Source organism: Phodopus roborovskii, unplaced genomic scaffold, assembly GCF_943737965.1.
Source record: "Phodopus roborovskii unplaced genomic scaffold, PHOROB, whole genome shotgun sequence".
Taxonomy (NCBI): domain Eukaryota; kingdom Metazoa; phylum Chordata; class Mammalia; order Rodentia; family Cricetidae; genus Phodopus; species Phodopus roborovskii.
This window is the reverse complement of record NW_026126459.1, coordinates 28,593,832-28,616,473: the sequence shown is the minus strand read 5'-3', so window position 1 is coordinate 28,616,473 and position 22,642 is coordinate 28,593,832. Positions and strand designations below refer to the sequence as shown.

The 22,642-nt window shown below is 37.9% G+C and overlaps 1 protein-coding gene across 1 annotated transcript in view; it reads left to right on the top strand.

The window, feature by feature from the left end:
* Positions 1–2,619: 2,619 nt before the first annotated feature.
* The window catches only part of Col5a2 (collagen type V alpha 2 chain), a 124,852-nt gene continuing 104,829 nt past the window's right edge, over positions 2,620–22,642 (top strand). The window contains exon 1 of the mRNA XM_051190117.1: positions 2,620–2,833. Within this exon, the coding sequence (XP_051046074.1) occupies positions 2,740–2,833 (94 nt within the window). The 5' untranslated portion in view covers positions 2,620–2,739. The remainder of the gene's footprint in view (positions 2,834–22,642) is intronic.

Below are 22,642 nucleotides of genomic sequence, written 5' to 3'. Positions count from 1 at the left end.
TTCAAATTCATGGCCTAGTTTTTCATTAATTGAAATTACATGCATAAATGTACACACACCTAGACTTACCTATTTCTATGCATAACTGCTACCTGCTTAGTCTGTATTATGTTGCTTTCATGTATATTTTTGGGGATGAACATTTGGTATTAATCAATTGATATGTTCCTCACTGAGGAAGGCTATTTCTCCCATGCCTAGTATTCCTTAGTTGCCTGTCATTATCTGTGTCAGGTTGAGGCCTCCTGGTCTTTCCTTTGACTACTTTGGCATGCCTATTGGTGATGTCCTTGGTCAGCTCATGGTTAGGCAGTCACGGTGATGAGATTTTATGGTTGTAGCTTTTGACATTATAAGTTGCAGACACAGTCTCATAGCAAACTCCTTGATTCTTTGACTCTTTTTTACTTCCTCTTCCTCAGTGTTCTCTGAGCCTTAGGTTCAGGAGTTATTTTGTAGATGGATCTATTTTGACTTGGCTACACAACTCTGTATTTCAAATGGTTGTGGCTTTCTGAAGTGATATCCATCTGTTGCAAAAGGAAATTTCCTTGACGAGGGATTAACAAGAGCATTGACATGGTTTTTCTCAGATACTGTCCAAAGAATTAGAAGAAGGTTGATTTTTGTTCTTCATTTAGCCCATTAAATGGGAGCAAGAAAGCCATGGGAATAGCTGTGTTGGTGAGGGAGTCACCATATAGGGCTAGAAAGCCATTGTTTGAACTTCTCTAGAGTCTACCTGCACCTCTCAAACTAAAGCCTCTGGGATTTCTTTTGCTAAGGAAATTAAATAGTTAATCAACCTATATTCCTATTTTAAGTATAAACTATTTCTCTTTTTTTTTGTATTTATTTTGGGTTCAATTCATTCCATACGTAGTTATATATCTGGTTTGTATTTTTTTTGTGTAGACACATTTTTTTTCATCAGTTATTTATGTTCTTAAAGATGACAGATGTGGCCTTTGTTTTTAATGTGCCGTTGTCTTAGTTAGGTTTTCTATTGCTGTGAAGAGACACTGTGACCATGCTAACTCTTATAACGAAAAACATTTAATTGGGTGGCTTAAACTTCATAGGTATTGTCTGTTATCATCATGGTGGAACATGGCAGTGTGTAGACAGGCATGGTGCTGGAAAAAGAGTTAAGAATTCTACATTTTTGATCCTTAGGCAGCAGGAAGTGAACTGAAACACTGGGCATGGCTTGAGCATATATGAGACCTAAAAGCCCATGTCCACAGTGACATACTTCCTCTAATAAAAATCTATATTTACTCCAACAAAGCCACACCTCCTAATAGTGACACTCCCTATGAACTTATAGGGAACAATTACATTCAAACTCCCAAAGCCACCCTCCCCCTCAATGTTCAGTGAGGACCTGATCAATACTGAATAATTACTACCAGTTGAGTCAGTCACATTGTGTGGGACAACTCCTGGTCCTTGAGGACTCAAGGTACCAAATATATTACACTGTTTCAAATTCACTGAAAGCATTCAGATCTTCACCTGAGTAAGGCACTAAGTTAATGGCTTTTGCTCTTAACAGGAACATTCAGCTGGGATTACCATGCTTTCTGGAAAGCCATGCAGGGTTAATAACAGCACCATCCACTTTTATGTAGCTCTTTGCAATTTGGAATGTAGTTAATAGCACATTACTCATTTTAGTGTCACCAAACCCTGCACACTGGTCAGGGAAAAGCCCCCTTTCCAACAAGAAAATTGGAGTGCACAGAATAAGGACTATGTATAACTTCACAAAATTGGTGAGTGGCAGATCCGATGCTGGAACCTACCCTTTCTGTGCCCAAAAGTAGTGTGTTTTCCTCGGTCTACACAACTCTTAGTAGATTTTTCTTTTTCTTTTTAATATAATAAAATGCCCTGAGACAAGGAAATGGTATAGATATTACTCTTTTAGAGATGTGGAAATAGCTTAGTGCAAAATATCTCAAGTTTGTTTTGCAGTTGTTTTATTCAATTTTTCTAAGAATCCTTTCAGCACGAGAAAGGAAACAGAATGAGAATTGGGACAAGAAGTCTTCTCACCTGCAATCAAAAGAAAGAATTAAAAAATGTGACTTTTTAAAAACTTAAAAGTGGTGAAGATAGTTCAGAACACCCTCCCCCCCCCCAAAAAAAAAAGAAAGAAAGAAAGGGTGTCCATCCTCCCTAAACCTTTCTTAGTACCTCTAGAAAAGTGAGTCAGTGTATGTCTGGGAGAAGAGTAGGGAGGGGAGGATCAGACTCGTATTAGGCGTTCTTAAAAAAAAAAAGAAAGAAAGAAAGAAAGAAAGAAAGAAAGAAATAAAAGAAAAGAAAAACCACATATACACACACACTCAACAGAAAGAAATAAAAGTTTGTCTCTGTTTGGCTCAATCTGCACTTAAAGTGTACAAGAAGTAGCAAAAACCCAAGTGGCAGAAGCAAGCGTTCTGATTTGGTTGTTTACCATCAATCAGACGGTTGCTTGGCAGACACTGGATGGTTATGAGCCTGAACAAGCTGAAAGGGGCAGGAAAAGAAGTGGAGGCAGCATTCTTCCTATTTAAAGCTGCATCGCTTGAAAAAAGTTTTCGCAGACTGTGCCGGAGCTGGTGCTGAAACAGGCTGAGGCTGCCTGGGGGCTGGTGCTGTAAAAGAGCCCTCAGCGAACTTCATGGTGCTACAGTGACCTCAGAATCTACTCTTCGTTCCCAGGACCCACATGTCTCGTATTTAGACATGATGGCAAACTGGGTGGTAGCAAGACCTCTCCTCATTCTCACTGTTTTATTAGGGCACTGTGTCTCAATAAAAGCCCAGGAACAAGAGAATGGTGAGTTTGCCTTTTGCTTTGCTTGTGGTGTTTATGGCTTGGTTTGGGACTAGATGGAATGTTAAGCTGCTGGAAGACTGTGAAGAAGAGACTATTTGAAGTTTGAGGAGGAGGCTGTGGGACTTGTACCTGGGAAACAGCTTGACTCTGGAGTTTCTGTGCTTGTCCTGGCAGAGTGGGCTTCTGCCATCCTGGCAGAGTGGGATTCTGCCGTCCAGTCCAGGAAGAGCCAGGGTCAGATCAGTCTTTTTGTCTGAATGAAAGAGTAGGATGTTTAAAAGAAAAGAAGAGTGCTTAAAACGGAGCCCCCAAAGGCACTTTGAGTCAGTTGTGTGGGCTGGAGCTTTCCGAGCAGGGAAAGCCGCCGCAGAAGCTAGGCAGGGTGGAGTCATTCCTGCCTGCGCGAACTTCAGCCGCTTCATGAAAGTCTTTGTTTAGAGAAACCTCTGCAGCAACTCTGATAGCTCGGAATTTCCTTTGTCTTTGCTCTTCATTACTCTCTCCCCACAGCCTCATCCTCCCCTCCCAACGTTTTCATCTGTGATCTTAAAATCTTGTTTGCTTACTGAGAGAGAGTCAAGTTTATTTCTTCATGACAGAGGCTGATAGAAGCCAGATTTCTTAAACTGCGCTGTTTTCCCACCCTACTGACTTGGTTATCGGGACAGTGTGGTTCCTGGGGGGTATAGGGGGTGGGGGGATGGGGGTGAGGAGGGTGGGGGGGATGGCTGGAGGCAGGAAATCAGCAAGCCTTGACTAATTTGATGTGGGGTATTGATAAGGACATTTCTCTTACATCCTTCCTTCTTTCTTTCCTTCCTCCCTCCCTTCCTTCCCTCCCTCCCGCCCTCCCTTCTTCCTTCCCTTTCTCCCTTTTCTCTCATTCCTTTTTTTCCTTTCCTTCCTTATAAGGCATATCATGCTTGAGTCATATTGTTAAGCAAAATAGCATGGCTACTATGGAATCGTATAAAAGCAAAGCAAACAACAAGAACAACAAAAAGCAACTGACTCCTGATTCATTTAAGAAAAGTTAAATCCTTAACTTTTGAGGTTTCTCATTTGCAATAGGCCGTCGTAGATCTGAGTCATCCCTAGACCTGAACTCGAGATTTTAACTTAGCGCATGTGTTAATCATGTCTGTTACTGTCTTTCTCATGTGTGTGGCAAACATTTGTCTCCTGCCTCCCTGTCTTTTACCTCTAAAAAATGTTGAGAAACTGTGTTTAGCAGCTATATGTTCTAGAAGGGAACATATAGGAGGGAAAAGAAGATTCTGGAGATGAATTTCAAGTCTGTCGTAGTCCCATAGAGGGGGCCCTTTTCTAAAATCTTGGAACTTTTAAAGTCAGTTTCTATGTTTCAAAGAGTGAGGGGATTTATAAAGGGTGAAACTTATCATGTTTCTTCATAATGCCATGAAAAGTATGTGCTGCTTGTTAATGCAAGGACAGAGAAGTTAGGGAAGAGAACAAACAAAGCATTAGGGTAGCAGTAAAATGTCTATTACCAGGAGTCTGCTCACTCCCTTCCCCCACCAGGGACCAACATTAAAATGCTTGTGCAGACTTCATTCCCAATTTATATTAAAATTATGTTCTTAATTTTTGCAAAATATGGAAATAATTGAATATGTGTGTAAATTAAAGACGTAAGATGTTTGAGAGTCTTGGAGGCTAGGCTATATTGCTAAAATCCACTTCTAAGTCATTCTGTTTATTCTGTAGGTGTTACTGAAAACTAAGAGATTTACCTTTCTCTACTATTCATTTACATAAATTAAGAAAATGAGGTTGGTTCAAAAGAAGTTCTGCCTCTGAACCAACCTCTTTTACCCCAGTGTCATTAAATAGCAAAGAAACTTCAAATGCCAAACTACAGATTTTTACAAAGGAAATAAATTCTCTCCTAGACATCGTGGACAGTAATTCAAATAGTGTGATAAAAATTAATTGCATAAAAATGTGTGTCTAAGTAAGGATAATATTTGTGATTCAGTAATCTAGTGTGTTCAAAGCCATTTAACTTACATTCGACTCACTGCCCATGCATACTTGGCTGTGCACTGATACTGTGTGGACGCTTGTTATATTTCATTTCTTCTGACAGATTCTAGTGGTTCTGTGTAATTTTTTTTTAATTTGAGGAACAGTTCATATGGGGAATGCTTTAATATCAAAGAAAAGTCTAAGGCTTGCATGTCAAAACATACAATTTTCAAATTGTTATTATAAGTAGCACGGAGAGTGGTATTTCCTCTGTGTTCCCTTGAGTATGTGTTACAGAAAGATGGCATCATGTGAACATACATATTTATAAGCTTAGTCTTTTCTTTTATTAGTGTAAGTTATAGCTGTTTTCCTTTTGACTGTGAATCATGAAACACAAGCACAGTGCCAACCTGGTGGGAACGTATGGAGGCTAAGATATAGTAAATAAAGTTTTAGACATTTCTGGCCAAAATAGAACTACTTCTTGCTCAACTTTAAAGATTGATTTGTATTTTACAAGTTTGTTCGAAGCTGAAAGAGTTTGGGAGTTAGACTAACTTTAGTTGAAAGTATAATGTAACCAAGATGACAAAATCAGGTTTTCAATATCTCCCCCACCCCCAAACACTCCCTCTGGTGTGTATGGTGTAGGGGGACTTTGGAATGTTCCACATTTGTTTTTTGTAAGAAAAAAAATACTAGGCCATTTTCAGAAAAATTTTATTACCAAATCAAAATGTAACATCTAGGGAAGGGTGCACATTTTTGTTATTAGCACCAGGCATACTTAATCTTAGGGGACAGTCTTCCCTAAGACTATTTATTGACTTGAATAGTTTTATTCAGCACTGCATGAGTGATGGAGAGAAGGCTCAGAAGGGAGTACATACTGTGAACTTCATCAGTGTTTCCAGAAGCTAAGCATGTAACATAAACAGTGATGCAATAGTTTTGTGTATTAGGGTTGATGGGACTTGTGGAGAACTGAAGACACAAACATCCCTACTTTAGGCATTCCAAATGAACATTTTTTCAGAAAGCATTGCATAAGCCCAATTTATTATGTGTAAGGGCCAAATGTGGCTTATGGATTGAAATTGTCGATATCCATGCTACAACCCTACAGTGAAACTTGATCCCAAACAAGTTTCAAACTAGCAAGAGAAAATATGCACACAGGTTTTTTTGTTGTTGTTTGTTTGTCTTTGTTTTTTAATATTGGGGTGTGTTGCATTTTTTTTTTTTTTTGTGATGTTATATCTGTGACTTGTAAGAATACAGACAGGAAGCATTTAGATGTGTGCGAGTCAAGTCAGCCATGCTTGGATGACGTCATTTTAAAGGAGGCACAAAGAAACAGGATGAATATATCACTTAATGTATTTATATTCATAAATTGTCCTACACTCACTACTATTGAAATGATTTTGTTTTAGAAAATATAACAGAAGCTTTTTTCTTATGCAAAAGAAGATCTCATGTAGGATGAAAAGCTGGAGATTCCAACTTTTTCTCTCTGTGTTCTTTTATCCCTAGTGTATGGTCTTTGGTTTTACAGTCCTTGGTGGCTGCTAGAGATTTGGCCATTGCATGTAGTTTCCTAGGCGTCTGAATAGAGAATGAGAAAGCTGTGATTCTGCATTTCTTAAATGGAATCTTCTATCTCTTCAAAACATTTAAACTTATTTATACTTGGCTGGAATTTAGTCATATGGTCACACAAAAATACAAGAATGGGTAGGAAAATGTTGATTTTGTAGGTGGACCATGATTCTACAATGTTGTACTATCAAGGACACTAGAAATAATTGTCTCAGTGGCCAAAACACTTGAGTGATGCGCTCTGATAACTGTTCATTTTTGAGCAGAGTGAAAAGCCAAGAACACAACAGAAATGTGTGTGCATGTATAATAAATACATAATTATTATATAGACCACAGTGAAGTGTCTCTCTGAATACTCATCTCTCTCCACATGGGAGGTTAGGAAACCCATTATATTGACCAGTGCAATGTGTACTTCCTCCATGATTTAGTATTGCATAAAGGATTGCCCACAGATCTTGGTATTAACATATCATTCAGGTCCTAGCCTTTTTAAACGTATGTGGTAACCTTGGATGCACTCTGAGAATCAGACCTTTATGATGAGCTTTGTTCACACTGATGAAGCACTGCATTATGTCTGACCAGCCTTCTGATACTGGTACAGAGCATGTGGCTTCTATGCACCAAAATGGAAACTCTGGAGCCTTTGGTTTCCTAGTGATTCATTTTACTTGTGAGGCTGACTGAAGTTTGCTGGTAAAGCATTACAAATTTTATATCATTTGAGGAAAGGATAATCCAAAGCCTAACCACCACATGGTGTTAGGTAAATAATTCTGCTACACAGAGGACATGCATAATTCCAATATATTCCCAGGTAAAGCTGAGTTTATCTCTCATCTCTCCTTTCCTGTTTTTCATACACTTAAACTCAAGCTTGGAATTGATTATGGTGACCATCCCAAACATGTATTCAGTGCAATATGGGAGACTGAATCAGGAAGAGGAGGCTTAGTCTTGGGGACACTGGAATTTCGCTAACTTTACATGACAGTATGGAATCATTTTAGCCATAGACTTTGCTCCATGTCAAGGATAAATCATATGTCTTTGGCCTCATGGGGCATATGTTAGTGTTGGATTGGGGACATTTTAACCTAATGTTCCTTGACTCTGAGATCACAACATCGAGAAGTGTATGTTTACATGTGAGAGATACAATAATGGTAAGAGGCAAAGATTAGAATTGTTAGTAAGAAATCTATCATCTAAATTTGGGTAGGTTGTACAAGGTTATAAAAACCAAATTTAGCATAGAGGCAACATTCTTGTATGTATTATTCTCAGTGATTTATTTCTAGAGACCTGGATAATGACATGAGGTATTACTGAATTTACTGAAATTTTGAGTTCTTTGAACATTTTTCCATGGGTGTGTACATGTTCATGTGTATGTACTTGGTTGTGGATACACATGTACGTGGAGGCTGTAAATTGACATTAGGTATCTTCTTTTACTTCTTAATTCTACTTTACAATTTACTGTTAGTGTGTGATATATGTCTGTTTGTGAGGTCAGTATTTTGTGGGGTCAGTTCTTTCCTTCCATCTTTATGTGGGTTCTGGAGATCAAGATAAGATAGACAGGATTTACCAGATGAGTTCTTAGCCTTTACTTTTATTTTTTAGTTTTCTTTTTTGTTTTGTTTTATTTTTATTAGTTCTTATTTTGCATATTGATCCAAGTTCCCTCTCCCTCCTATTCTCCTATGCTCCCTGACCCCCCTTCAATCCCATTCCCCACCCACTCCACAGGGAGGGTGAGACTTTCCAGGAGGGATCAAAATCTGTCAAGTCATTTAGAGTAAGGTCTAGGCCCTCCCTCCTGTCTTTAGGTTAAGGGAGTATATCTCCATGGGGAATGTATTCCCAAAGTCCTTTTGTGCACAAGGGATACATCCTGGTTCCACAGTCAGAGATCCCTTAGACTGTGCAGGCCTTCTAATTGAGAACCATGTTCAGGTGGTTTGAGTCGGTCCAATGCTGGTTTCCCAGCTATCAGTTTGGGGAGTTTATTAGCTCCCCTTTGTTCAGTTAAGCTGTCTCTGTGTGTTTCTGTAGCCTGGTCTTGTCCTCCCTCTCTGTATCTGGATTCCAGTTCTGCTCAGTGTGTAGCTGTGTCTGATTATGTTTTCATCAGCTACTACATGAAGGTTCTAAAATGGCATATAAATTAGTTATCAATCTCTTTATCAGGGAAGGGCACTTAAGGTAGCCTCTCCACTGTTGCTCAGATTGTTAGTTGGGGTAATCTTTGTATGCCTCTGGACATTTCTCTAGAGTCAGTTTTCTCTTCAAATGTATAATGGTTTCCTCTATTATGATATCTATTTTCTTACTCTCGTCTATTTATCCCCCCACTCAATCTTCCTGGTCCTACACGTTCTCCTCTCCTTCCCTTCTCTTTCTCCTAACTCCTTCTCCACTCACTGCTCCCCCTCCCCCAGCTCCCAAAATACTCAGGAGATCTTGTCCCTTTCCCCTTCTGTGGGGGACCTTGCATGAATCTCTTAGGTTCCTCCTTGTAACCTAGTTATATTTTTTAGTTTTCAAAGATTACCCATTTACTTTTATTTTGTGTTTTTGAGTATTTTCCAGGCATGTATGTATATGTGTGTGGTGCCCTCAGAAGCCAGGGTATCAGGTTTGGAAGTGGAGTTATGGGTGGATGTGAGCTGACACACAGGTGCTAAGAACCAAACTTGGGTCCTCTGAAAGAGGGACAAGAGCTTTCATTTGCTTAGTCAGCTCTCTTGTCCCCTCAGTTTTGTTTTTGAGAAAGGACAGTTCATTGATTTTCTACAATGAATGGCATATGATCCTCCTGTCTCTGCCTCCCTTTTGCTACAACCCAAGTTTTTATGTGGGTCCTGTTTATCCTAACTCAGTTTCTCATGTTTCCATGGCAAACACTTTACCAACTGAGCCATCTCCATAGTACATGATCATTTTTATAACTAAAAAATTCACTTTAAAGTTAGACTAATCAGAAAGATGCAAACAATTGTCTTACCTTTAAATGCCCTAAGACTGAAGAACTGGTTTCCCATGCCCCAACTACATGGGGAGCAGTCCTTACAACAGAAAGCTTTGTCTTTGAAGTTCAACTGTATGGGGCATTTTTATCTTGTTCGAATTTTTATATATAAGCTGCACTTCAAATTAATGTGAATCCATCTTTTACTGAATTTATTCAGTAGGGGAAAATCCAGTGAAGCAATACTTTCCTAACTACACCTTGCCTTCTAGGGAGAAATCACTCATGTCAACAGCATTAATAAATTAACACAAATACATTCCATTCATCTCTTCATCATTTTGGTGTAATGTGCAAACTGAAATGTTTACTCATTCAAAGCTTAGATCTAGGAAGAAGATAGTATCATAGTTTTCTTGTGGCTTTGTTTTCATTCAGAACTGTGGCTTCAGTTTTTGATGGGAACTAGCCTGCCCTTGGTCACTTCTCAAGGAGAGTCAGCCTCGATTCCTCCACTGTGTACGAGAACTGTGTTCTTGACATCGCTGCAGCTCTGCAACCTTCAAAGTCCTTTGCATCTTCATCAAAAATGGGAGGAAACAAGACAGTCTTGCAATTGGATTCTGGAGCTTTAACTATGGCACAAAATATGGACACTTATTCCAGTCATGACAGAAATGAATGAGCTCCAGCAGTACAATCTTTTCCTTTTAAACAAAATGTAGACTTTCGTTTTTGAAGTATTCCGTGGATTTGTTTTATAACTTTCTTGTTTTCCATCTTCTCAAAGAGAGGAACTAATATCACTCATAGCCTCTTCAACTTCTTGCCTACTTACTTGCTCTTGGTGCTTTCTTCCTAGCCCCTGAGCAAGTTCAACCATCTCCCAGAACTCATGTCTTCTTTCTGAGACCAACTGCTTCCAAAAAAGAGTAGTCAAGATTTCTGTCCCTGTTTCCCTTCCCTCCCATACTTCATTTTTTTCCCACTGGACTCTGACTTTGTTCCCCCTCCTCTCCAGCTGCCTATCCCTTTCCCCATCCATGTAAGCTAGTGCAGTAAGGAATAGCATGCATGCTAATTTGATGGCTCCTGTCTTCAGTTTAAAAGGACTTTCTCCTGGATTAACACTATTGATCATTGTAGAGTTTCAGAAATGCAGTTCTCTGAAGGTTTTCCCTCCCCTCCCTGACTTTCTTTGCTTGTTTACTCATAGGAGTCCTCTTTTTCTCCCACTAGCCTTTTTTCCTTCTTTAATGGTTCTGTCAGGATATTGCCTTTTTAGGTCATCTAGGAAGCTTCTGCATTGTCAAGAATTTTGCTTTGTGACTAATGCTAACTCATAAGTCTCCCACCAATCCCAATTCTTTCACATGAATTCTAGAGTATATGTATAGCCACCTAGAACCATTTTGAGTTTATGTATCTAAATCTCAGTTAACTGTCCACCCTCCAAGATGGGCTATTTTCTTACATGGAACTTATGTCAGTTAAAGGCAACATCATTGTATCCTTCAGTCAAAAAATTTCTAACTAGTCACCAATTTTGCCTTTTCATTTACTAAATATTTCTCATATATAACTCTTCTTCACCTTTATTACAATTTTTTTCAGTACAAGCCCTCATCTTTCATCCCTGGGTTACTGCAATGTCAGCTAAGTCTGTATTCTTGTCTCTCATATGGCCATTTCCTGTCAATACCTACATACACCCAATTTTTACCAATGCAATATAAAACTAGATATAAGTCCATTTTAACTTTCTAATTCTTCCTTGGGAGCTCATAGTTTGAAGAGATAGCAAGGGTCATGCGTATTGGCTTGCATGCCTTCTTAACATGACTTGTCATTCTTTACTTCACAATAAAAAAGTCTCTTGTAGTTCTCACTCCAAAGTGCTGTGCACCCACCCCCAACACAGGCACACACTCCCATGCACATATGCATGTACACACCATGTGAACCATATGTGAAGGATTTTTTCCTCGTGTCTGTTCCTTATTTTTTTTTTTTAGAGCTTATGTTTACCCCAGAATCTTCCAATTTGACTTGACCACCATACCATGCTTAATATATTCCATTGTTTATTAATACCCTGTGTCCTTTTCTGTTTTTGTAATAAAAAAAAGTCAGAATTATCCCACTGACTTTCAGGGTTACTGATCTCATTTCCTGTATGTAAACAGCTATAATTATTTCTTATTTATGTTTAATAGTGTGTGGCATCCTTTCTCGGGTCATTGCAATGTTTTAGTTGATTAATCTGTAGTGATTAACCTCTTTCACTTCTCTCTATGTTCTCTAAGTGGTCAAGTATATTGATGCTAATTCTTCATCTTTTGAGAAATAGAGACCATTATCATGAATTCATTTCATGTTTTTTCCTTTTAGCCAAACATATCAAAAGGTTCTCTTAAGCCTACCGCGAGTGCATATTCAGATAGATGGGCTCAAATTTTAAAATTAACTAAACTACCTTTAGTTATCTGTCATCTCTGTAGTGCCAAGACAAAAACAAGGAAACAAAAGGCTGCTCAGGTAGCTTGTGCCAGGAGGCTGCATGTCCTCCTGGTTTGTAGTCTGCTTCTCTTGGATCATTTCAGAGGCATACAAACCAAGCACACTCCACCCATATACCAGTGCCCCTCTGTGTCTGTACCAACTCAGTCTGCTTCAGAATTGATTTTTTGAAAATATGAATCATAAAAGACTCTATTGAAAATTGGAATTCAATTTTCTACCCTCCTTTCTCTGGGATTACATTTGCAGCAAGAGAAGTTGCTTCACGGCAAAGGGATGTAGAAGAGAGCTCCAGGACTTCCTGGGTACAGTAGTGAGTTGAGCATCTTCCCCAAACTTTATAGTGAGTTTCCTCTTTCTCCATAGTCTGCTAAAGTACTTCACTCCAGGACATTTGTGATTGACTCCAGAAAGTAAACACTGTTGAAAGTTAGGCACTTTTCGGATTCTGCAAGACTTTTCTTGCTTCTCAGTTCTACAAATGTAAAGGAAATCACAACAATGATAACAAGATGTGGGATTAATCCAAGAGGAGAGACTAAGATGAAATTTTACTCAATAATTTGTTACAATGAAATTGTTTTATTCAGTCTGTGATACCCAACATGGTTGTTCTCTGGTCATAAGCATTAAGTTTTCTTATTGTTTAACTCTGAAGATATGGGGTGGTCTCATAGCACTATACTTTACTTTAGAGATTCAGTATTTTTCTTACTTTCATTACCTATTACATATTTATTTGCTCCTTCAGTAAAAGAATCTATCAGGTTCATTCATGTTAATTTCAAAGTATTTTTAAAGTCTCTTCATTCTCAATTTTCTAGAACTTCATCTTCAGTAAGTGACAAGTTACATTTTAATTTTGAGAATCATGTTTGTCACGCAAGTGCTAAAAGTTTTAGTTGAAATTTATGATAAGGTAGATGGTGGACAGTGAGATTTACTGACTATCATGAGAAAAGAAAATGCTTTCTGGTCTTGGCTAGAGAAACAAAATCTCTCTGACATTTACCAGAAAACTTATATCCTCTTTGAAACATTAGAAAAGAGATGGATATTTCAAGGCAAATGAAAATACTGTGATATAATAACCTTCTTTTGCAAAAATTTGTACTGAAAACAAACAAACAAACAAACAAAAAAAATCAGAAAAAGAAAAGGAAAAACTGTCTGAGGTCAATGAAAAAGGAATAGCAGAAAATTCTACCAAGGAACTTACATTCAAGTCTTAAGGTGCCTGACTTGGTTAAGTGTCCACTGCTGTGAGAAAACACTACCATCAAGAGTAACTTAGGAGGAAAGGGTTTATTTGGCATATAGGTCGCACTCCATATTGATGGAAGCCAAGGCATGGAGGAACACTGCTTATGGGTTTTCCTGATAGCTTGTTCAGCTTGCTCAATTTGCTTCCTTATACAACTCAGGAGCACACTACTCACAATGGGCGAGGCTGTCCCACAACAATCAACAAAATGTACTACACACTTGCCCACAAGTACTCTGATGGGGCATTTTCTCGATTGGATTCCCTCTTTCTAGATGTGTCTAGGTTTGTTTCAAGTTAACAAAGGCCAACCAGCACAGTGTCATAGTAGGATGTCTTTTTGGATGCTTCTAAAAATTTTTTCCTGAGTGCTTTATATTTTCTTTTTTAAAATATGATACTTTATTCTTTGCCAGTCTACACTTGTGTACATTTACATCACATCCATCTTACTCTTTCCTTCAATTCACCACCCCATATTCCCCTTCCATCTCCATGCATTTTTCTTATTTTTTAAAAAAATATACAGCCCATGGAGTCCAATGAGAGTTTCATATACATATGAATGTCTAGCCATCCACTGGAGTATGTCAGTATGGCAGGGGACCATAACTTTAAAGAAACTGACCTTTCCTTCCATATCAGCCATCAGCTACCATTAGCTCCTTGGATAGGGTGGGGGATTCATAAGCCCCTTCTTCATCCAAGCTAAAATGTTGAATGTTACTGGCTTGATCTTTACTCTCCTTTCTTCCTTCCTTCCTTCCTTCCTTCCTTCCTTCCTTCCTTCCTTCCTTCCTTTCTTCCTTCCTTCCCCTTTTCTTCCTTTTTGAGATAGCAATTCTCAGAATAGTCCTGGCTGTCCTGGAATTCTCTCTGTAGACCAGGCTGGCCTCGAACTCACAGAGATTCACTTGACTCTGCCTCCAAGTACTGGGATTAGAGGCATGTGCCACCACAGCCCTGCTGACTGGTTTGACCTTGTGCAGCAAGCATGACTGCTATGAGTTCCTGAGTACAGCTTTCCTCAGTCCTCCACAGCCTCTGGCTTTTACAGTCTCACTACCCAGGGTGGTTTCACCACACTCAGAATCTGTTGTTTGTTAAGAGGAAAAATGACTGCAATCATTCCAACTCTTATATAGAATCAGGGCGAACTCAACAGAATTCATCTCAGATGAAACAACGAAGACAGTCGAGGTTCCACTGTGAATATCTGTGTCCAGATTAATGGAGGATGACAGAATGGAATTAAATTAATACAACACATGCTATCATGCTATTTCCATTCAATTGACATGTAAAATATACCTTGTACATTTGGTAAATGTGCACCTCACCATGGCTGACTCATCTTCCTGCCATCTGTGACCCTTCAATACAGTTCCTCATGTTGAGGTGATCCCCAAGAGACTGGTGTTGGGGGTTCAAGCTTCAAGCTGATGGTCAGAAAATCAAAGCAGTAGGCCACTAGCTCTTACCTCTATCTCACCACAGACTCAAAGGGCTATCCTCAAACTGCTCCTGACTTTACTGCTCCTTAAAATCACTTAGACTGCTTTGTTCTCCTCAACAAGGCTATAGACTAATTCTTTTGCCTCTATCTTTTGCTTTTCAAATCCTGGAACTAAAGGTGTGAGCTCTGATTCACTCTCCAGTAGACCAGGGTGGTCTTGGACTCCAAGATCCATCTCACTTTCTCTTGAGTCCTGGGATTAATGATGTGTACCACCACTACCTGACATCTATAGCTTGAGGTTGGCTTTGCTTTTTTGAATCCTCAGGCAAGTTTTAATAAATCATAAATAATATATCACCACAGCTACTTCGAAAGGGTAATTTTGCTACTGTTATGAATTGTATTGCAAATATCTGTGTTTTCTGATGGTTCTAGGAGACCCCTGTGAAAGGGTCATTCAAATCCTAAAGGGGTCATGACCCACAGGTTGAGAACCTGTGCTAGAAGGAAGAGCAGGTCCAGTTCTTAATAAAGAAAAAAATATCAATTTTGATATACATGACATTTTAATTTAGTCTCATTTTTCTTAAAAGGGGAACATTTTTAATTTTCTCTGGAGGAAAATGTTCAGAATTTTGACACCATATTTACTTTTGCCTTTTCAAGGTCTTATGTTGCAGCTTTGTATGGGTGACACCTTCTACTTTGTTTACTTTTTGTTTGTTTTGGTTTGGCTTTTTGAGAGGGTCTCTCTGCCATGTCCTGGCTGTTCTGGGACTCACATGTAGACCAGGCTGGCCTTGAACTCACAGAGATCCATCTATCTCTCTCCCAAGTGCTGGGATTGCATGTGACACCACACTCAGCTTTGGGTACCATCTTCTTAACTTCCTTAAATTTTGCTTCAAATTTGAGACTCTCCCTCCTAGCTTGACCTCCTATCAGAATTGCCTCCTATCAAAATTACTTACATTCTACTCTGCAGGGAACTAACATGCTCCACATGCTCTCATGTATAGATTAAGTAATAGTTTTTTTTTTCTGTAATGTGAACTCCTTATATGGCAATTTGTATTTGAGACATTTCACCAATATTCTTTTGCCATTAGAATTTGCTGACAAAGTGTTTCATTGACTCTGGAGTTCATCTCTGGAACATGAACTTCAGTTTTTCAAAGATGCTCTATCCTTGTCAACAGATTACCCATCAAAACATTGCAATCACCTCAATACTACTATAACAGGAACTGAAAATTTAAAAAGTTCTTCAGGATGTAGTCCTAAAGCTGTCATATAAGACATGCCTCAGGATGAACTGGTCAAGGGAATTGGGATTTGCTTCCCATAAACAAATCCCTTCAATGACTTTGAAATGCACGTTCCTCTTCTTTACTCCTCTGGTTTGTCTTTTCTTTCTGAGAAATCTCACCAGGAGGATTCAAGTTACCCTTGAGCAAACTCTTCTGGCCCTGTCCAGTCAGCACTGTGTGGGCATCAGGAGTCAGGGTTGAGAGAGGGTAAAGTCCATGGGAAGAAGGGGCGCCTGAGGGGATGCAAGCAATTCCAATCAGTTAAGTGAGACAGCTGAACAGAAAGACAATAAAATGTAAGGTTCCTTGACACATTTTCCTATTTTATAACCAGACTTCAATTTTCCTGTGAGCAAATTGTACCTTCCTCTGAGATGGAGATCTACTGTAATCATTATCTCTTCCTTATTCAAGTCTCATCAGGAAGTTAGTCTCAAAACCAGTTAGCTCCAAGGTCCTATTTGTAGCTTGGCATCTATTTTTCAGTGGGTTGGAAGCGACTTGGAGCAAAAAGCTGACAAAAATCCCCAGCAATCAGCTGAGTGTTTATACAAAGGCTCCCCATCTTCCCTCAGGCCTGTCTGCCTTCTGGTATATTTTAAGACTGCTTGTAGAGGGGGAAACATGCAGTTAACAAGATGAGAGCTTCAACTAAACAGGCTGTAACTTTCTTTCATGAATGAATTGTTGAAATAATTTTAATGAAAAGGTTCCAATTTAAAACTGGACCAGGACACAGGGATACTAAATTCTAATTGCAGCTCTGTCATGGGGTCACTTAGTGATTTGGGGGAAGTGACTCAAATTCTCTGGGCCTCAGAAGCTTTCTTCAAACTATGTGGTATAATGTTGTTAAGCTCTGTTGTTAAGGATTCATGTAAATTTTCTTCACCAAGGTCAGACTAAAGTTATAATACTACTGAGTATATGATGCACACAGTTGGACCATTGGGACCACAATACATATTTTCTGTGGGTGATGTATTTGTGTCCTTTTAAATTAGGGTTTACTGTGATCCAGGTTTCTAATTATTTCTTGGAGGATGTAGCTATGACTTATAGATGCTAATTTCCCCCAACAACATTATGTTCCAACTAAGTTGACAGTTCATCCTTATAGTGACAGCAGTAATTGTATATAATTAACAAGGAAAGGTAGAAGGTGAAAAGGGAAGAGAAGGAGAGAAAAAGGAGGATTTGAGAGATGAATGGAAGCTCATGTGATCTGGTTGTGGACCTTGTCTGAAGAGTAGAGCATATATTATCCTATTTCTTCACTTCTTAATTTCTCATATTTTTTATAGGAATGTTAATTAGAAGACATGAAAACGTTCACTCTAAATATGTAGCTGTGATTCACTGTATTAGTATTTCCTGAGCCCAGACACTTTAGACCACACTGTTTGGCTTTCTTTCATTTCTGTGTTTCTCTCCCATCTTTTCTTCACAGACCGTGAATGATATATGAGAACATTTATTTCCCAGAGTTCTGCTGGAATTTCACTCTGAGACATTTATTCTAAGTAGGAAACAAGAGTGAATGATGTATGGGCAGACACACAAACCCTCTGTATTAAAAAAAAAAAAAAAGCTCTGCATTGTATTTCTAGCTCAAATGCATGAAATAATAAGATCCAGTCTGATAGGCAAATTGTAGAATCAGTCTTGTATAAGAAAAGATGACTGCATAAAGAAAACATAGTATGTATGTACAAAGGAGTTTTAAGTATTATCTCTTCCCTATTCATGTCTCATCATAATAAAGTATAAAATTACATCATTTGTAAGGACTTAGATGGAACTGGAAGTCAACTATGCTAAATGAAATATAATGCATTTCTAGGAATAAAGATATGTTTTTCTCTTATATCCTGAGAATTATGTGTGTGTGTATGTATGTATGTATGTATGTATGTATGTATGTATGTATGTATGGCATTAAATTTTTAGGGGGACTATTTGAGAAGAGGGAAGGGTAGTGGGAGGAAAGAGTGATCAGGAAAGGATGACAGACAGTGAACATGGTCCAAGTGCATGATACACTTTAATAAAACTGACACTCAACTCCAAATGGAGCCGTGCTAAATTAGAGAGTACATAAAGAGCACAGTGTCACCAACTGAATAGACTCTTCGGTACATGAGAGGTGTTCTTGGCCATCTGAAAGCCCTTAAATATAATTTGCTTTTTTTCAGGGGATGTAAGTCATTGTATTCTTAAAATCTGGCTATGTGAAATTTTCTGATGGCCTTTGATAACATATACACAAAGTTAGGGACTAAATTAAAATTTCTAGGTGTTCAGGTATACTCAAATATATTGACTTCTGAACTAACTTCATGTAATAGCCATTTGTGTAATTTTATTTGACCAAAATCCAACTCAGGTAATTTCTTTTATTTGTGCACTCTTTCTCAACAAAAGGGCCTCTTGGATATTGATAAAATGATGAGCATGATATATAAGGTTTTGTATTGTATTAGTATAATTTTATACCAATAAATGTTTATTACTAAAGTATTAAAGTAAATCAGAGGACTATGATTTAATCAAGAGTTCATGAAATTCTTGGCTTGGATATGTTTAATCTATACATGATGCTGATATTTTCTACCATCATAAATATAACATAATTTCCCACAAATAATTCATTACTATAGTATCAGTCATTTCTCTTATCTATAGGAATTGCTGTGATGAGATTCAGGGCCACATCTAGTCATTATTGAGCAATTATCTGTAATACTTGCAATTAAAATTCAGCAAATATTCACTGGATATGTACTATGTTTTATTATTATGCTAGATTATAGAAATGCCATAGAGTATAAGATATGAACTTGTTGCCAATGAAAAGAAAGAGAAGTAAAGGCATATTTAAAAATTAAATGTCCCCCTAAATTTTTCTATTTAAGTAAAAAAAAAGAAATTATAATTTATGACTATGTCATATTTTAAATAGTTTATAATTCTACTGATTTTATTGATGCTAAAAATGTTGTCTTCAAGACAGGACATACCAGAAGGAATAGGGCATTTTGAACAAACCCTTGGGAAAAATTTTCTTCAAATAGGAATACCCCAAAATATTTAGTTCCACTGAAAAATTAGCCCACATTTTTACTTTTTCATCCAAAGCACATTACATTCCAGTCTCTCTTTTGCTGGTATGTATGACAAGATATTTTGAGGTAGACAATAATCTAGATGGGAATTCCATTTGGTAGACTCTGTTGAGTCAGGTTGCAAAGTCACCTAGCTAACATCTCCTCAAACAGGTAGCAGGGTCATGTTTGTGTGATTATTATTGAAAATAAATTATATATTTATATATTCTTGTGCCTTTTTTATATAAATGTTCTTAGAAAGTCCTTTAGTGAATGTTTGAAAATTTTCTGTATAAGTGTTTGTTTCTTTGCTTTTGCTTATAGTTAAACTTTCTCTCTCTCTCTCTCTCTCTCTCTCTCTATATATATATATATATATATATATATATATATATATTCTGTATATATAAACATTGGTATTCTGCCTGCATGTATGTCCTTGTGACAGTATCAGATCAGTTACCCTGGAACTGGAATTATAGACATTTAGGAGCTGCCATGTGTGTGGGAAATGAACCTGGGTCCTTTTGAAGAGCAGACAACGTGCTCTTAACCACTGAGCCATCTCTCCAGCCCATCGAAATATATTTTTAAGGATTATTTACGTGTGTGTGTGTGTGTGTGTGTGTGTGTGTGTGTGTGTCTTCCTCTATTACCTTCTATTTATTTGAGGCAGAGTCTCTCTGTGAACCTAGGACTTGATGCCTTCAACCTCAAAATTCTTTTATCATTGCAGCTTTCCAAATCCTGTGATTATACAACCCATCTCTAAATTCTCCTTTTGGAATTTTCCCCCCAAGTATATTAAAACATGTACCATTAACAAATCATTTAAGGGCTAAAGAAATGGTTTAGTGGCTAAGAGCATTTGGTGCCCAGTGGTGAGGACAAAAGTTCAGATGCCAGCACCCATGTGAAAGCCACATGTCCTGTACAAGCTTGGAACCTCAGCTGTGAAGGGCAAGGAGGCAGGAAAAAAATGACTGGTACTTTTTAGCTTTTAGACAGAGGTCAGCTGGGGTACATAATAAGACATCATCTCTAAAAGCAACTGGCTATGTCAACCACCATAGGAACAATAGAGAAGAAAAAGAAAGAAAATAATTTAATGTAATAAATACTTTTAGTATGGATTGTATTTGGAGTACCATATATTCCAGAAACAACATGTAGAAAAAACATATATGTATAAGATAGTTTATGAATTCTTTAGACTGTGTAGAATGTTTGGCTACTTCCTTCAACATAACATGCATGTCATTCACCATGATGTGTAAAATACAGATAGAATTGTAGTCATATTACCAGTTGCTTAGACTGAAATTTTGTTTTCTTTACATTATTCAGTTACTATGACAACTAATGTTCAACTGTAATTCCACTACTTCATTGAAAATTTTAAGTGACTTATTAAGTTGTATGCTTATGTTATTCTACTGAGAATTAATACTACATGTTCTGTTGACTAATTTAGATGTTTTACGAGACAATATAATTTTATATTGTGAGTTTAGAGGAATTTATAGTAGATAAGTATTCATAAAAATATATCTGAGAGACATTCAATATTCATTTTAGGCATTCAAAAGAGCTAATTTTTATACAAAAATACCAATTTGAGATAATATTCTTGAATATAAGTTTAAATTTCATTGGTGCAGCCTCTTTAACAATAATCTTTTAAAATGACTTTATAAGGCTATGACCATGGACATACATCAGAAAACCAGTATTTAATGCTTTGAAGGTTTGAAACGTTTCTATAAAGGGATACAATAGAAAATTAATATGTCCTTTAAAGTATAATATGAATTACTTTTTTTATATTCTTTTTTGTTTTAAATTCTCTAATTCTCAAAATACATAGTCAGAAATTGTTTCTTTAAAAATAAATTTTAGAGTTAGGGAGATGGCTCATCAGTGTTAAAGGTAGGTCTGTAATTCCAGCACTCTGGAGGCAGGGCTGGTTCCCCGAGGTAAGCTGGCTAGCAAGTCCAGCTTGAACTGGATGAACTCTATGCTCAGAACAAGGCTCTGACTCAATAAATAAGTGGAGTGGGATTGAGGAGGAAATGTGACATCAACTTCAGGCCCCTGTGCACATATATGCCCAAACATACCTGGACACATTCGTGTGTTTATACAGGGGAATATGTATACATACAGCACACACATATACACTTACAAGAGAGGGAAGGAGAGGGAAAGAGAGCAGGAGAGAGAGAGAGAGAGAGAGAGAGAGAGAGAGAGAGAGAGAGAGAGAGAGAGAGAGAGAGAGGCAGAAGCAGGGAAAGAGAAAGAGAAAGAGAAAGAGAAAGAGAGGAGAAAGGGATATTTTTGTTCATGAAAACTGTTTAAATCTGGCAGGGCACATGCCTTTAACCCTTTAATCCTTTAATCCTTTAATCCAGGCACTGGGAAGCAGAGTCAGGTAGATTTCTACAAAGTGAGTTCTAGTAAAGTCAGAACTGTAGCACAGAGAAACCCTGTCTCAAAAAACCAAAATAAATAAACACAAAAATAGATGTTTACATTTTATTGAAACAGGATGTCTTCCTAGTCCAGGCTGGCTTCTCTCCCAAGATTTACTTATTTTTATTTTATACGTAGAAGTGCTTTGCTTAAATGTATGTATATTTACCATATGTGAGCTTGGTTCCCTGGGAAGTCAGAATAGGGCATCAAAGTCTGAGAAATGGGAGTTACAGGCCATTGTAAGACATCATTTGGGTGTTGGGAACCAAACAAAGCAAGTGTTTCTGATTAGTGAGCCATTTGCTCCAGCTGCTAGGCCTATTTCTAGGCCCTGGTCTTTTTGCCTCCAATCCCTGAGTATTTGGATTACAGGTAAGTACAACCATGTCTAGATCAAAAGGAATTTGAAAGTTAGTTTATTCAGTAAATATTCATTTCTTGTGTGTACAAGCACGTCTCCTAGGAAACAGTAATGAGGAAGTTCCTGAGTACACAGAACCTGAATTATGTGCTAAAATGGGCGTGGATGAATCATTTCCATCCTCTGATCTCTGAAACCTGTGTGTATATTGCCTCCTGTAGAGAAGGACAGTAATGTTTGCTCATGAAATCATGGCTGCCAATAGCTTACCTTCAGATGAGCCTGGGGCAACTATGTAGGCCTCCTGTGAGCACATGTGTGTAAATGAAAGGAAGGAGATAGAAGAGATGCAGCCCAGAAGGAAGAGATCAGAGCCAAGGGGAGATATGAATGTGCCATTCCTCTGACTGTGACAAGAACAAGAGGGATTCTGGCTTCTTCTAAGAAAACTAAAAAGGCAAAGACATGAATTATCTTTTAGAGTCTCCAGAGGGGCAAGCTTGTCTACACATTGAATTTAGCCTGATGCAACCCATTTTAGACTTCTAATGTCAAAACTGTTAGTAATACATTTATAGGCCCTTCATACCATACCATTGGAGTTGCCTATTTGTAGGCCTTGACAATGGGGAGGAATCATTAGTCAGAGAATATATTTGAAGCTTCTAGAAGCTGGAAAAGGCAAGAAAATGGGTGGTTTACTCATCCTTCCCAGAGTAATGTGAACTCCTTGATG